The sequence below is a fragment of the Simochromis diagramma genome, unplaced genomic scaffold, assembly GCF_900408965.1.
Source record: "Simochromis diagramma unplaced genomic scaffold, fSimDia1.1 OVJJ01000208.1, whole genome shotgun sequence".
NCBI lineage: Eukaryota > Metazoa > Chordata > Actinopteri > Cichliformes > Cichlidae > Simochromis > Simochromis diagramma.
The window spans coordinates 3,862,171-3,879,545 of NW_024386789.1; the positions used below are offsets into that span (position 1 = coordinate 3,862,171).

The 17,375-nt window shown below is 41.8% G+C and overlaps 1 protein-coding gene across 3 annotated transcripts in view; it reads left to right on the forward strand.

Moving 5' to 3' along the window:
• capn15 (calpain 15) overlaps positions 1-17,169 on the forward strand; it is a 41,985-nt gene extending 24,816 nt beyond the window's left edge. For all 3 annotated transcript variants that reach the window (XM_040023509.1, XM_040023511.1, XM_040023510.1), the window contains 10 exons: positions 3,348-3,556; positions 5,492-5,675; positions 6,557-6,780; positions 7,339-7,464; positions 8,520-8,672; positions 11,549-11,710; positions 11,801-12,036; positions 12,174-12,343; positions 15,161-15,339; positions 16,488-17,169. In XM_040023509.1, the coding sequence (XP_039879443.1) occupies positions 3,348-3,556; positions 5,492-5,675; positions 6,557-6,780; positions 7,339-7,464; positions 8,520-8,672; positions 11,549-11,710; positions 11,801-12,036; positions 12,174-12,343; positions 15,161-15,339; positions 16,488-16,665 (1,821 nt within the window). In that variant the 3' untranslated portion in view covers positions 16,666-17,169. The remainder of the gene's footprint in view (positions 1-3,347; positions 3,557-5,491; positions 5,676-6,556; positions 6,781-7,338; positions 7,465-8,519; positions 8,673-11,548; positions 11,711-11,800; positions 12,037-12,173; positions 12,344-15,160; positions 15,340-16,487) is intronic.
• Positions 17,170-17,375: the final 206 nt, after the last annotated feature.

Below are 17,375 nucleotides of genomic sequence, written 5' to 3' on the forward strand. Positions count from 1 at the left end.
GTGTGGTTGCTTTCTCTTGCCTCTTATGCTTTTTTGACTCTTCCTGATTGGTTTTGAGGATGAGAGGTATGTGTGCGTGTGCATGGTGCTAATGCCTGAGAGCAGTCTGCTTACTCACTGTGCCAAACAAATAAATGCTGCTAACAGCCATCAACTTAACTTGTGAACTGTGACACACAGCATGGATTGAACTGCTTTTTGCTGTTCCCTTTCCGTGCTATGCAATAAAACCAGGCCACATTGCAGCGGATTGTTCTTCTCTTTACTGCTCTTCATACTACTTAGTTGCTTAATTTTGTGCCATATTATCAAGGACCTTCTTGCCAGGCTTGCGCTGCTTGTTACAGTATTGTGCATGGAAGGCTTTTTTTTTCTTCTTCTTTTTCATAAAATATGCTTTCAAGATGCTAATCTTGTAGCTTGGGTATCAGAATGAGACTGACACAGCCTTGTATGGCTGCCAGTTCTGAGTCTGGAAATGATGGGAAAGCAGCTGGTTTTCCTAGCTCAGCACTGAGTTGGCTGATTGCAGTGTTTGCATGCTTACATGTGCACAGCAATGGAAACAGAGGCGGCAAGACAGCCAGCGAGAATTATCCTGTAGAGTCCACAACACCAGAATCCTGATTTAGGAGATTGCTTTATACGTGGTTATAATTCCTAATTTTACACTCTGCTGAAGTCAGATTGTTTAAACTTTGGTGCTTGGATTGTAGAATATATATATATATATATATATATATATATATATATATATATATATATATATATATATATATATATATATATATATATATATATATATATATATATATATATATTTATTTATTTATTTATTTAATGATAACAGTGGAAAGTCTTGTGTAACACGTCTAAGGAGCCTTTAAATGAAACCAAATGCTTACAAGAACAGCACAATGGGTCTGCTGCTCCTCTCACTGTAGGGATCCCAGTCTGTCCCAGCTGTCATTAGGGGTGGGGGAAAAAATCGATACTGTGTAGTATCGTGATATTTTGTTTGCTAATAATGTATCGATACAGGGACAGCAGAAATCGATATTTTGTTACAAAAAAAGTTTTTGTGGAATGGAACATGCTCTGACTTCAGAGCATGTCGATCCTTTTTCTGAGCAAGAATCCTGACATTCCTTCACTGTCCAAATGTGTTTAACTTTTTTTATTTTGGCAGCAATAAACATGACAGTTTACTTATTTTAATTTAAGACCTGTTTTATTTTCATTAAGTTTAAAACTTTTTTTATTTAATGTAAAATTATATTTTGTTTTAATTTACTTTCAAATTCTTCAGTTGCTGAATGGGCTGCATAGTTTTCGGAAATTTCATTGTTCAGAATAGCTATAATTGTACCAGATGGTTGCATTCAGTTAAGTTGGACTAGACTGTAATACAAACCGTTCAGTTTGTCAACAATAAAACTGACTGAAATGAGAGAAAGACTGAGTGTGAGACTTTGATATTAGATAAAATTAATATTGATAAAGTTTACCTTTATGTACAGAATCTGAATATCTCAAAATATTTTTAAAAATTGCAATAATATCGTATCGTGCGTTAAGTATTGTGATAATATCGTATTGTGGGATGTATGGTGATTCCCACCTCTAGCTGTCATAGGGTGCTGGAGAAGTTGCCAGGTTAACGCATAGAATCAGCCAACCATTCAGACTTTACATACATGCCCACAGCCAATTAACTTAACAAGCATGTCTTTAGACTGTGGAAGGATCCTATAGACGCACAGAAGAGAAAAATGGTTGTTTTGAACCAAGAATGTAAGGATCAAACATTGATTTTAATATTTTTGTTAATTTATCATCTGTACGATCCTCTGAGTCCAGACTGCAGTCCAGAGTGTCATATCACTGTGCCGTTTCAGAAGCGCCTAATTAACATCACAGAGCATCATGTACACTCCAGATATGAATAGGCAAGTGGCTTTAACCTTTGAGGCAGACTGCAGCAGATCATTCTGCTGATGATAATGTCTTTCAAATGGGTTAGGGCAAAACCCTTAAAGGTACTCACAATACAGGATGTGAGTACAACCGGATAAACCACACGCACTGCGTTCAGAAAGAATGGATAACAGATACGCAGCATAACCTGGTAGGTTTTGGTAGCACAAATGCGCACATCAGTAGCAGCATTAAAGTGTGTCTGTGTAGGTTCCCTGTCATCCAGTTTATTGTAGTCTTAAGAGATTGGGGGGAAAAAAAAGAAGACAAATAGATTAAAGTTTTAAAAGACATTTCACCTCTATTCCAAGAGGATACGAGCTACTTTTTTCAAGCTCTTAGGACCAACATTAAAATAATTCATATAATATTGTTTTCATTCTTAAAATAGAGACGGGGACAAAGCTTTGATCTTCACCTCTGTGTTAAATTGATATCAACCCCAAAAAGCCTTGTGATAACAGCCTGCACATGGGTCACAAATAAACCTGTGAACTACAGAATCGATAAGCTACGTGACGACCTTGGATGGCCAGGGTGGTAAGGAAGCATTCAAGTGCCTCTGTCTAGTAGCAAATGCTGCATCCAGGCTACAGAATTGGATTGTGGGGGATGGTTACCAATTGATTCGCTTCACTCTAACTGCCAGTGGGGTGCCCGCTTTACATCACCCCTCCGCCTGCCTTGCGATGCAACTGGCCGAGTCCACTTCTGACACGGCAGACGGGAAACTGGATAGGGGTTTGGCGTGTGTGGCTGTTTGCCATCTCAGGTTTGTACAGGAGAGTTTTAGATGGGCAGATAGTGTGTCAGGTTCGGTGTCTGTATCTGTTAAAGTATCCGTGTAGTTCTACTCCTGTGTACAGTAGCGGGGCAGTGTTAGAACCCATCATGTAATTTAAAATGCGGTGTACTCTGCAGGGGAATGTGCCAGAAAGCAAGAAGCTCCAAATGTTTGAAAGTGATTTGCATTTTTGTGCCACATCCTGGTTAGGAGAGTACAAGATGCCATAGTTGGGCTTTTACTGTGCACATAATAATCTCACGTGGAAAGTGGAAAGAATAACAAGTAAATGTGGAAGGCAGTAATTCGCCCTCACTCAAAGCATAATCCAGGGCTTGTGTGATGGTCTGTACTGTCCTGCAAATCATGTGAAATTGCAGGATAGTTGGTTCTTTAAAAACTTGCATTAGCAGTTTGAAATGCTTCAGGTCCTCACACAAGATCCTTTTAAGAGTGATCATATTTTAAAATGGATTTTGGAGTTTACAGATGAGGTGTTTTCATGTTCAGTAGTTTTCATGTTCAGTAGTTTCACTCCTTTGTCTCTCTGCCTTCTTTCGCTCTGTCTTTTCCTCCTCTTTCTCAGAATTCAGTGAACTTTGTGGATGACAGTTTTCCCCCCGGACCCCGATCTGTCGGCTTCCCAGAGGGCGACAGCGTCCAGCAGCGAATCAAAAAGTGGCTGCGTCCCCACGAGATCAACTGCAGCAATTTCAAAGACCGAGGAGTCAAGTGGTCCGTGTTCCGCACGCCAAGGCCCTCGGACATCCTGCAAGGACTTCTTGGAAACTGCTGGTAAGCTGATACACCTGAACATAAGAACACACAGGACACTGATCGTTTAAGATAACCTTAAAAAAAACCAAACCAAAACAAAAAAGGCGTTGTTGATTCATGGTTTGATTGGAGACAAAATAGAATAGCAGCAGATCCTCTAAGCAACAGGAAATTTTTCATCCCGTTAAGTCTCTGTTCAGTTTCTGAGAAAGGTCAGAGGAATGCAAAGCAGACAACAGCCAACACTTCTCTGTGTGCGTCTGTCAGAGTCTGCTTTCAATGGACACTGCCGCTGTGAGCTAGAGATGGCGTGGCAGTGAAACAATAATTGAAGAGGATTAAAGAGAGAAACTTAAAAAACAAAGCAAAAAATCAAAGGAAAGAAGGTAAGCATGAAATGAAAGGTTGAGCACAGCGGACAGATGTACAGATACATGTGACAGGGAGATTATTCACAGTAATGTGGTCCTGGACACACACTTTATCTCCCTGCCCTTGTTCTGGGTGCCCTTTGGGGTTTATGTGTGTGTATGCTGTTGTCATCCATCATCTTCCTGTAAGCATAAACGTACGCACATCAACACACGCACACGCACACACACAAAATAACAACAAAGCACAGTCAGTCAGGAAGTTGTCCCCAGTACAACTTTTCGCTTCATCACCAGCACACACAGCTTATCAAAAATAACCCTCCCCTGAGCCGAATCCTCTCACTCGAAACAGGATGTAACCCAAATTCTTTGTCATTGGCTTCGTCTCCCCCACTCTCTCACTCTCTCACACATGCTCACACTTGTCCTAATAAACCAACAAACAGCCCAGCTTCTGCCAGCCCAGCCAACCAGTGACGGCAGAAGAAAGTCGTGCCAGTCGCCTCTGTCCTTGAGTACGGCTGCAGTACAGGCCAACATCAGAGTTCACATTATGACGCGGCTAATTGGATTTTCATTGGATTCCTTTTGTTTTTTGGCCAATTTGTATTTCATCAGTGACTGAATGGGTTGATCGGCCTTGCTCAGCTGACACTTAAACAGATGGAATATAGCTTTAGTAATGCCGCCACACAAGAGCTTCACTCTATAAAATAATGTGCAGACTGAAAGCAGCATTCCTTTTATCTTTTCAGATATTGCTGCAGTACTGCCAGAGGCAAAAGTAGCTGCTCAATTTGACAATTTTTTTTTTTTTTTTAACTTTTTTGCTTTTTTTGTTGATAGAAGAATCAAACTAGTGCATGTACAGCAGTGAGTCTGCGGCGTGCAGAGGCAAATACCTTTAGCTCATTGTCCCCTCCAAAAAGACCTTTCTTTGCAGAGCCATTTCATTAATAGTGTTTAAAGATCTCTCTACATTTTCCGATGAACTAATGTACACTTTAAACTCTCTTCCCTTTCAAGTCGAGTCCTCGTGTCCCCAGCTGTGATTCCCCAGTGTAAAGAATTACCATTTTCCACATCTATCTGGATTTTTGATTAGCTAATTTCTCTTGCAAGTTAATTAGAGGAAGCAAGCCTGTTTGTCTTTGCTGTGGGGTGTATTAAGAGTAATGGGGAGGTAACCAGAAGGCACAGAAGCTTGACTCATCAAATGTGATTGATTTTCAATGAGGGCTAATTATGTATATATGTATAAAAAAAAAAAGTATTTCATAAGTGTTTGAGGCACTCTGTTCAGGAGAATGCTTTAATTCCACATTTAGACTTTAATAGCAGCTTCTCAGTTTTTTTCCATTCCTGTCTAATCACATCAGTTGACGTTCCTAAACCATGCCTGTCTCTTTGACGGAAGACGGCGCTCATTCAGCCATTCACTTGTCCGTCACACTCAGCTGATCATTTATGTGGTTTCTCTGCCTAATTCACATTTTCTTCGTGCCTCGTTTTAGTCGCGTCTGTCCGTCCTGATGTGACGTTTCATTTTCCAGTTCATTGAGTTTTATCGGGTCTCTAGGTTCCTGAGTGCACTCGCTGTGCTGGCAGAGCGTCCAGAGCTCGTGGAGAGGGTGATGATCACCAGGACCATTTGTCCAGAGGGGGCTTACCAGGTTCGGCTATGTAAAGACGGGACCTGGACGACGGTGCTGGTGGACGACATGTTGCCCTGCGACGACTACGGCTACCTTCTGTTTTCCCAGGTAATGCAGAAAGGTGTTTACGCTGATACTGTAAACGGACAAGAGGGAATTTTAGATAGACATATACAAAATGGATAAATACTCAAACAACTGTCTGAAATTTTGGGGAAATAAATATTGCAGATCTCTGTGTATTAAGTTGGGAATTCTTCATACGCAAAAAATAAAGAAAAACATGATATGTCCCATATTAATTGCTCCAGATCTCTGAAACATGAGGGTAAATTACTGCCGGGGAGAACTGACAGATCCAAGACTTTGGTAAAGACCTTCCCATCCCTTAGTTTGACCCTGAAAACGAGTGCGTTTCGTGGGCAACTCTTAAAAAGAATTACATTTGACTTGGTGAACCCTGAAAAATAAGCAATTAATTAGTTCAAGTTAGTTGATTATGTATTTCTTATCACAAGCACATCTCAAAGGACCCCAGTGAAGAGAAGAATCTAATTAATGAACAGCCAACAATTATGGGTCAAATGAGGTACTGAATTATGCAACGAATAAAGCACAGGCAAATAAAAGCAGGCATTCATGCGTACGGGAGAGACACACTGCGACAGCGTGACACCTTATCTACACCTTATCATGACTCCAACAAACGTCATCTTTTCAAAGAAGACAAAGGAGCAAAACAAGAGGGTAGAAGTCGCGCTCGGTGAGGCAGTGACCTCTGAGCAAGCAAGAAATGCTGGAAAAACATTGCACATGCACATTAACAGATAAAAAAAGAGCAAATAAGAGATCCTACCTCTGTTATCAGGTTATCATTTTCATTTACCTTTAGATCGAGGAAACTAACCCAGAGACAACATCCTGCTCCCTTTCTCAGTGAGTCATACTCAGGCTGATGTTTCCTCTCTTACTTTTTACAATCATTCCAGGCTCAGAGGAAGCAGTTATGGGTGGCGCTGATTGAGAAGGCCCTGGCCAAACTCCACGGTTCCTACTTTGCCCTGCAGGCAGGGCGTGCTATTGAGGGTCTGGCCACGCTGACAGGGGCTCCGTGTGACTCCCTCATGCTTCAGGTCAGCTCCACGAACCCGCGAGAGGAACCCATCGATACAGACCTCATCTGGGCCAAGATGCTTAGCTCCAAAGAGGCTGGGTAAGAGAGGGAGTAAAGGTGGTTCAGTTTAAAAGGAGCATATAAAATAATAAACCTTGTTTGAAAACACTTTGAACCAATATTCTCTGATCAAAACTACAAACAGAGGGGCACTACAAAGGTGGTGAATGCCAATTTAGAGCATGTGTCCATAATAAAAGTTGTGCCAGTCATCACTTTGATACACGAGCTTTCAAAGCAACATGAGACAAATAGTGCAACTCCAAAGGGGCCATTTCATCTGCGTCCAAACTGCAGGTCCATCTGCCAGAATGATTATTTATTTTATCAAAAGCAGTGTACTAATGAAGACTTCACTCACGTACTATGGTAAACAGAGACAAAGTTCATCACTGATGATGTTTGGTCTCAAACAGAGGCACATCAGTGGGATTAATTAGTGACATATACTAAAAACTACTATTGTTTTCTGTAACTGTGTCTGCCCAACCTCGAGGTTAAAGTTTTAAATTTACGTGTTTTTTTTTGTTTTTTTTTTCTCCCTGGTTACTGAGTAGTAATTGCATTAGTGTCCTAATGTCATTTCTTGTCTTTTAGGTTTCTTATGGGAGCGTCTTGCGGAGGAGGCAACATGAAGGTGGACGATGCTGTTTACGAGTCGTTGGGTCTGAGACCTCGACATGCATATTCCATTTTGGACGTACGAGATGTCCAGGGTTACAGGTACAGGTGGACTCTGTTGTTCTGAACACGCCTCCTTATTGCAAATGTATCTTCTTAGAAATCCTTCATACACCATTAATAAACGTATCTGGGCCGTCATCAGTCAGTGTTATTATTTGGTGGCTAGAACATGAACAAGCCCACGAGCCATATGTTGAGCATCACAGAACCCGGTGGCTTGCCAGTAGAGAACGGGTGCACAACAGATCTGTATGATTGCTCTGTTTGGAGCAGCACTGGGAATCCACACAATTCCTTGCACTATAAGAACATATATGTCTTCTTTGTAATAATCACACACACAGAAAAGTCTGGGGCAGAATCTTTGACTATCATAAATAACTGGAACATCGTATGGATTAAAAAAGCGAGTTTAGTCCTCTTGTCAAAGGAACACCTGTTCATCCTCTATTATAACTCTGCTTGGAAAGCCTCTCCTCTCCTCTGTTCTCCAGATGCATTTTAGGAATTAAGTCATCCTTCATCATGGCGTACTGAAATTGATTTCCGGGTCACAGTCTAGAAGGACGGAGGACTGAGGAGGCACAAATTAGAAAAATGAGAAAAGCCTAATGAAGGCGCTTTCCTTCTTACCTGTGAGGAAAAAATTTGACAGTAGCCAGAAATCCCAGAAGTAATTTGCTTAAAACCCACACGCAGCCACTTTCATTTACTGCCATAAAGCAATCAGAGTGGAAGGCTTGGGCTAGACTTGGCCACAGGGCTAGATCCAAAACGAGTTACAATCCTCCTGCTAGGAGCCCCGAGGAGATAAAAAGCACTCCAGAAACAGTGAACCACATGCACTTTGTTACTTTTTTTTCCTGGAAAATACAGATTCTCCAATATGTTATTCTGTTATGCCCCTTGTGTTTTCTACAGTATGGAGGAGGCGGTAAAATAAAAAGGGTTGTTAAAAAGCAGCCAGTCATCCATAAAAGGAATAATATGACTGTACAGAGATGGGGGTTGCTGCTTTGACTGAAAGCTGTTGTCACATTTACTGCTTGCTGAATCTGTCTCTCTCGCTGTTTCCGTTATCTTCCTGCCTCCAGGTTGCTGCGGCTGCGTAACCCTTGGGGTCGCTTCTCGTGGAATGGCAGCTGGTCAGACGAGTGGGCAGACTGGCCTCAGCACCTCCGCCATGAGCTGATGGCGCACGGCAGTAGTGAGGGGGTCTTCTGGATGGAGTACACTGACTTTATAAAGTAATTATCATTAGTGCAGCATAAGTGTGATCTTTTTTTTCCTTTTCTTTTTTTGGGTGGTCATGCTGAAATCATTTTGGTTAATCTCTCTATACCCTAGTAACCCTTGAATTCCTACAGTTATGTATAATAAGGCTATTTTGTTGTCATCACTGTCATGTTTGCTTTCACAGTCAGTGACTGTACCTGCTGGCACAATAGACCAGTGGCTGTGACCGCTAGGCTACGCTCACAGATTTCTTGTGTTTATTCCAAACATACTCTCATTTAGAAGACTTTCTGTTCGATTTACCCACCACTAGCTGCTTAGAATAGGTTGAATGAGTTAAAGAGTCCTTTATCGTACCGTGATGGACACACGTAATGTGTTAAATGTGACGGACTGTTTGGCAATCTCACGCCTCTGTGGATTTTACTGACCATCTGGTATTGACACCAAACTGAGTTACAGTGTTTTTGTTGTCGTTCCATTTTGCTTGCTGACAAGCGCATCATACACTGGTTTCCACAACATGTTGTTATTAAGAATTGTGGAGGGGGGGTTTGGCAGGCAGCGGCTTAGGCTTGTCATGGCTTTCAGTTTGTTTTGTCATATTAGACTAATCCTGTCACTCAGTCATATACAGCATTGATAGTGACTAGTTTTTCTCTATCTGTGTTTTGCTGCATGCTGACATGCGCTTCTAGTTATCACATGGAAAAATAGTCACAGTTTTTATTCAAGTGTTTCTATAAATGCTATTTTCTTTGTCATATAAAAAACGAGTGTGTTCTTAAATAGCGCTTTTTTACTTACTTTGATCACTCAAATCAGTTTCTTACTTCAAGCCTCATTCACCCATTTACACAGGCCTTTTATTTTTTACTTATAACCAAACATTCACACACTGATGCATCGGCAGCAGCTATGGGTTCACTAACTTGTCCGAGGATACAACACGGAGGCTTGAAGAGCAAATAATCAAACCACCTTCCGATTAGTAGACGACCCGCTTTACCACCTGAGTTACAGCCACCCTTAACCCCCTATATATTTATTATAAACACCCCTGTTCTGTACTCTACTGTTACAATAGATGGATACTCATACTGGCCACAGTAGGAAACAGTGATGAGCTCAAACCTCAGGCTAGCTCTGTATGATGTCAGTGAAACTAATGTCCCCAATAAGGCCATCTCTGTTACACACCTCTGCCTGTGCACACAACAACCTCATCCATCTGTTGTTTAAACAGCATAGCCCCCATGACCACGATCACCACATTTTTAAAAACTTCAACATCAGCGTTTTGGTGGCTGCTGTGTTTTCTTTTCGCTGTCAGAAGTTCCCATAATTGGATTAAAGACTGTAGTGCTAAGTTATCAGCTAAAGCTAGCTAGCTTGTTAGCGAGCTTCATTTGTAATCTGTATGGCTGCAATGCAAGGACACATATAAGCTAATTAGGGCTAAGTAATGGACTAACAGAGAAACTGGAATTTCACTTATTAAAACTGAAGCACAAACTTCTTCTTGAAAGGTGGGTACCACAGAGAAAGCCATATTATTAGGTAATCCACTACGGAAGCTTTAGCTTTATTGCTACGGTCTGTGGGGACTGCCCCTTGGTTTACCAGGAGCGGCCAATCGGTTGAAAGTTGGGTTACAGTTGAGGAGAGAGAAGTTGCTTGTTTCAGGCAGAGGGCAGAATGAGGCACATGAGCAAAGTCATGCAAAGCAACTCTAGTGGAGCCAAAGAATAATGACGCGGAGCTGGAAATGGCTATAATGGGGCCCTTTTACAAGCAACTCAAATGGCCATAATATTTGAAGAAAACTGAACTGAATCCAAATTACAAATGTAATAAAGCTTAAATATAATCTACCATTCACCAAAATGATATTTCATGGGTAATTGAATAAATGGACAAGACTCCACTTGCATAGGAAGTTTCGTTTTTTTTAAATAACTGTCAGCAAAAAGAACTGAAGAATGGAGGAAGTTCACAACATGAGCAGCTTGACGTAGGGCTAAATTGTCTGTACAGTGCATTTGTCTCTCTGAATTTATTGCTCTTGTTGTATTATGAAGGAGGAGGGACATGAATAACAATGTGGCTGTCCTCCTGAACAACTCCAACCTGAAAAATGTGTTCAGCCTAGATGAGAATCCCATATGTCTTTGGGCTATTTATTGTTTTCTCTGACAGGCAAATAATCTCTCAGCTTTGTACTACATGACAAACTTGCAGCCAGCATTTCCCTAGACTTGTTTTCAGTGTGAAAAAGAAAAAGCGGTCAGCTTCTCGGAGAAGCAAGGCCCTTAAATTGGCCCATCAAGTAAACAACCAGGGCCGATGTTGATCATTGATAACATTCCTGGAAGGTGGCTAGACACAAAAGCGAACTAAATACAAACAAGAGGATTCATCAGCAGACGTGTTTGTCTTTTCTGATCAAAGCTGAGCGTAAAACTTAAGCGTTCCCTCTTTTTCCTCCTCTCGCTTCTTCCTGATTGTCAAGAAGACAAAAGTAAGATGTAAGACTGTTGTCAGACCGAGGTTAGGAAGTGATGAAACACTGAAAAACAGACTGAAAGTAAGGAAGAGAGTCTCCTGTGGGGCCGATGTCTTTGAAGAAAGAGGTCTGATATGCTAGCAAGGTAAATTGTGTTTGTACAGGGATGCCCTCAGAGGCTATGCTAACGTTAAAGAGTTGCCTGTGATGCATACAAATAATCGTAGCTCATGACAAGAGGAGATCAACCGGTCACACTGCTAGCATCTCAGAGGAACAGGCTCTTATACAGGTCTTTTTTTCTTTCTTTCTTCTTCTTCTTTTTTTTTTTTTTTTTTTTTTTTTGTAATATAAACGTGTACATTTTTCCCCCTCCCACAGGTACTTTGACTCAGTGGACATTTGTAAGATCCACTCTGACTGGCAGGAGGTGAGACTACAAGGCTGCTTCCCCAGCAAAGCCAATGGGCCAGTCACGGTCACAGCTCTCACTGTGCTGGAGAGGACAGCACTGGAGTTTGCTCTTTTCCAAGAGGGAAGCAGGTAAATAGGACTCTAATCTAAATCTTTCAGTACCCACACATTTTTCCTCCTTGCCCTTTTTTCTCCTAAGCCTCTTCCTCTTCTCTCCAGGCGCTCCGACACAGCCGACAGCCACCTGCTGGACCTGTGCATCATGGTCTTCCGTGCCTCCTTTGGTAGCGGCAACAAGCTGACTCTGGGCCGCCTAATGGCCCACAGCAAGCGAGCAGTGAAGAAATTTGTTGGCTGTGATGTTATGCTGGAGCCAGGGGAGTATGCCGTTGTCTGCTGCGCCTTCAATCACTGGCAGATGAATGTCAGCAGCACAGGGGGTCCACCCACACCCAGTAAGTGTACAGATGCATTGGTCACAGGCAGGGCTTTAGTGTTCTTGCTTGTGAATGTTCGCTTAATGACGAAGGAACTTTAAAAAAAAAAAAACTTTAATTTTTGTCTTCATTAATTGTTCTCCCCTCCTTCCCAGTCTCTAGCCCCACCAGTGGAGCAGTACGGCGGCCCAGCCAGGACTTCCCCGGCTACATCCTGGCCATTTACAGCTCTCGTCAGGTGATGGTGGAGCAGGTGGAAGCGACCGCGACCACATTGGCCGACGCGATTATTCTACTCACAGAAAACAAAGGCGAAAGACACGAGGTTAGAAACACCCATTCCAGAAAAAGAGAAGTAGTAAAGCTGCAATAATGCGAACCATATTTGTGTTACTTGCTACAGTCAAGTGAAAAAGGTTTTCACAGAACTCTGTGGGGTCCTGTTAAAAATTAATTATACTCCATGGTTCAGCAGCTACAACTTGGGGGGAAAAAAAATTGTTTTTCTATATGACTTTATCCCTTTCTTGTTGTGGAGGAATTTGTGGAGCCTGACTGTTCTTATCACTGTTACCCACAAACAGCTCAGTTCAGAAAAAATCTTTAAGATTCCTCCTAGTAGAATTACATGAGGTAAAGAGTTTAGGTCTAAACCGCAGCGCTTCCATCTTTTGGAGGTGTGGACTTTGACTGGGCCATTGCAGTCATTCTCTTGTAGAGTTGCTACTGTGTTTGTGATCATTATAGCCAGTTTTGACAAAGATGTATTTAGTTTTTCTCAGGACTGCAGAGAATCCTGTATATAGTTGTAGGGTTTTGTCTCTCTTTGTACCCCCAATCTCCTTCTCACACGCACGCAGTTTTATTGCCTTTCAGTATAATATTACAGTCCAGATGATAAGTATTTGGAAAGTTTTTCTTTTTCTTTTTTATCTCCGGGCTGTGCGCTTCAGCAATTTATTTTGAAGTGAAAGACTACTGCCTGAACGTGTCTGATTTAATTTAAATGTGTTGGAATGAAAATACACAAGTAGATAAAGCTTTTAACACATTGGGATAACCAAAGTAATCAGATAGTTTAACCAACCAAAACCATCATATTTAGTAGATAGTAGCTGTGACAAAGGCTATCCCCAATGCCTTTGTCACAGCTACTATCAGCTTTTTTTATGTGGGGTCTCTCTCACTTTAGTGTGGTTTTAGCTGTTCATTAGCACTTTAACTCGTCGATGATATTCCACTTAGTCACCCTGAAGAGCCTGTTTTGACAGTTGGGTAGTACAGCAGGATGCTGAACTGTCCTCTACAGAGTTTGGCTGAATTTGGGCAATCCTCCCACAAGAATACACTAACAGGATGGAGTATTCTGTCCAGAATGCTCCAACCTACCTCACAGCATTTATCCTGTTGCGTCTAAACATCAGTAACTCACTGTGTTCCCGGTCTATTGGCAGCCATGCTGTACAAGACCAGATCATATTAGAAGCACCTCCATCTCATCTTTGACAGACGAGATAGCTCACTTTGTGTTGTGAGCTCTTCTCTTTTACCCCTCCACTCGTTTCCTTTTTTCAGAACTTGTATAAGAGTTGTTTTTTGGTTTATTGTCCATAGAAGTTAGTTCCACAGCCCTGCATCACAGTTTTTTGGGGGTTTCTTTTGTATTTTTCCTTTGTTTTAACGTATGTGCACACTTTCTTAAGATGGGCCCAACGTCTTTGGTTGCATTAATTACATAAATTTGTAAATAATGGGGTTGAAAAAGTACATCTGAAACATTAAGAAACATTTAATAGTCTATTGTCCAATCACTATTGGACCACTATCTCCAATTTGGACAGCCTATTAAAAGGAATTTACATACAAATCTTTGTATATGATGCTGACCTCCTCAAGCTAAAGCACAGAGCCTGCAGAACAAAAACAAATGCATAACAGTCTAAATCCTCACAATCAGAATGGTTCATACTCATCAATCTGAGGCATCTTACACGCTTGCAAGTCCTGTTCTGCCTTCACACGTGCACGTTTCTGTGCGTTACCTCTTGCACGAGCTCGCGCACGGCCGTTCATACCCAAGGAAACAAATCCTCCTGGCTCTTCAGAACAATGCTTTCCTGAAAGCGCCTGTCACATTTGGTGAATATTTTAGAGGATGACAGAGCTTTTTAAACACTTGAGATCATCTTTGTTAAATCATTCAGCTCTTCAGAAATTCACAGCTGAGCACTCAGGAGCACATGGCAGCCAGTGCGTCAGCTGTAGCGTTTTAGCAATACAGTTAAATGAAGATTTTCAGTTATTATTAATAAATAATTTGAGCAGTCCTGAGCTGTGAAGAAAGGAGAGCTTTGTGTTAAGAGCAGATAGAGTACAAGTATTGCCCAAAGCTATTTTTCAGACACTGGATGGCATTGCTTGTGCAATTGGACGTGACAGCAAATGACAGCAGCTAAAGTAGTTTAGCTGCACTTGTGTTTGCTTTACTACAAATACAAGTGGCCCTAAAAGAGAACAGCAGCCACTGTTAGAGAGGTAAAGTGGCAGCTGAATGCAGAATGTTTTTTTAAAATTAATCATTATTATTATTATTGCATTTTAATAATATTAAACTGATTGCACAGAAGTATTTTTTCTCCATTGAAGCTACTTTGTATTAAGCACATTTCTTCCTATTTCAAAAGCATTTTAAGAGCATTTAAGAGCCATACTTACAGAAATGTAGCCACCTGTCTGTAGATAGTTGCCGCAATGCTCTGTAAATCTATGGAATTATAAATACTGTATATATAAACTGTACTATATGGAAATTTAGGATTCGGTGTATATATATATAATACTATATGTATACAATGTGGAAACATGCATACTATACTTAATGAAAGCATAGGATATCCTATGGTTGGAAATATAGGATTCTGTATACTATACTATGTGATTGCTTTATAGGATACTGTATATATACTATACTGTATTCTTACTAAATAGAAATGTAGGATACCGTGTTCTGTATTTTGCTGACGTAGGATCAGCGGTGCTAGCTTTGCACAAGTGGTGAAATCTGAGGTTTGCATTTACAAAACAACCCTTCTGCTTTGAAAAATGGAAAAAAAAATAAGCTTGTTTCCTTGTGTGTTCCCAGGGCCGTGAGGGCATGACATGCTACTACCTGACCCACGGCTGGGCAGGTCTCATCGTGGTGGTGGAAAACCGCCACCCCAAGTACTACCTCCACGTCTCCTGTGACTGCACTGACAGCTTCAACGTGGTGTCCACACGCGGCAGCCTCAAGACCATCGACAGCGTCCCGCCTTTACACAGGTACACAAACCACTCTCTCTTTTCCTCACTTGTGCACAAAGTCAGAAAAGATAACAAGTGCACAGATTAAATTCTCCGGGAACATTTAGGTGCAGCAAATATCCACCACACTCACATACTTATATAAACACAGTGATCTCACAGGATTAGTGCGCTGTGTTTCTTAATAAACTACCCCAGGCTGGTCTCAGCACAGTTAATATCTGCTTTTGTTTTCTGCTGGTCTCTATTGTGTTTCTCGCACTTCTCCAGGCAGTTAGATGCTGGGAGAATCAAGCGTGCAGAAGCCGTTTACATGTTATTAGTTTTCTGTTTAACAGCATGAAATCTTCCAATAAGGGAAAATTGAGGGCTTTACCTGTCACAAAGTTACAGCCCATATAATGGCAAACTGTAAAAAGTCACCATGCATGAAGCTGCTCTTGTCATTTTCTCCATCTAACAAGAACATAGTGTCACTTTGCTTGCCTAAAAAGCTACTATCACAAACTATCACAGTCTCATATTTCGCTCACTTGCTTTATACGATTCATAGGTGAAAGCATTTAGTGGCAATGTAATCATTCAAAAGAAGACCATATCCAATTCATATTCATAGAGGTGTGAGTAACACAGTCATGGGCAGCAAGCCTTTATTATTTCTCACCATATGTCACCATATTATCCCAGTTTGTCTTGAAAATAGAATGAATCATTGGTTCTGGTTAATCAGCTTGGTTTTCTCCACATGTGGGTTTAGCTTCTCCGAGCAGTTCTCACATCACTTCAATTCAGTTAATTGAAACTCATTTTAATTATTTTGACGAGGGAGTGGGATGAAACGACTGTGGCGCTCTTGTCCGTCAGCAGCCATCGAATAACTGTTGTAGCCGTTTGTTTTGCCACTTTTCGTCAGAAGCTGTAGCTGCACTTTTTAAATTTTCTTCCATTAATGCATGATTAAATTAAATGACGCTGCACTTTTCTCCTGAATGACGAAGGAGAAATGATGCTGGAGAGTTGAACCAATTCCCCCTTGTGGTTGTTTTCAGTCTCTTACTTTTGTTTCATACACAAGGCACGATTGAAGACCACTGTGTTTGTATTCACTCTACATGCATTTAAATGTCAACAACAATAGCTCGAAGGCTCTCTCTCTCTCCCTGCAGGCAGGTGCTGGTGGTGCTTTCTCAGCTGGAGGGAAATGCGGGCTTCTCCATCACCCACCGCCTGGCTCACCGCAAGGCAGCCCAGGCCTCCCTGGGAGACTGGACCCCCACCAAGGCCACACACAGCCCCCAGCTCACCCCGGACATTGACGGCCTGCACCGGCCCCGGCCTCTATGACCACCGCCCACTTTATCCCAGACTCACTTGCTCTAGTCCAATAAACTGTCAGACCACTGGAAAAATCGGACAAGGTTAGGCACAGTGTGTGGATCCCTAAAATGCAGAGAAAGATGCGGGGGGTTTTTTGCGTCTCTTTGGTGGTGCATCTGAATGTGAAGCATGACGGGAGAGGGAAACGTTTAATTGCTCTCTTCCTAACGCTCCATGGATGCTCGAGATTTTGTCCGGACCGCACATGCTCTGTCTGTCCCTTGCCAACTGGATGTGCCATTTGAGGATAAAATGAGCGACAGGGGAGTACTAAAAAAACCAAACAAACAAAAAACCCCACAATATTTCACCCCGGCACCTGAGAGGATCCAGTTCTGACTACTTAACATTCTGGACATTTTGTATAGCTGGCAGCACCTGCTGTATGTGAAACAGATGTCAGGCCTCAGTTTGGTATGCTTGGAGATGACCCTGCTTTCAATGAGCTTCAAAAAAAAAAAAAAAAAAAAAGCCGGGGTGAGGTGCTGAAACTACTGAGCCATTGACCGGCCCACGGACCATGAGCCAACCACCAGATCAGACACTTCCCCCTCCCCCCGTGTCGTCCACCAAGACTGCTAACAAAGTGGGCAGACTTCTGGGGGGGTTTATCGCCCCCATCCTCAGTGCGGTACTTTATGAGCCAAACCCCAGTGATTTTACCCATGAAACATACA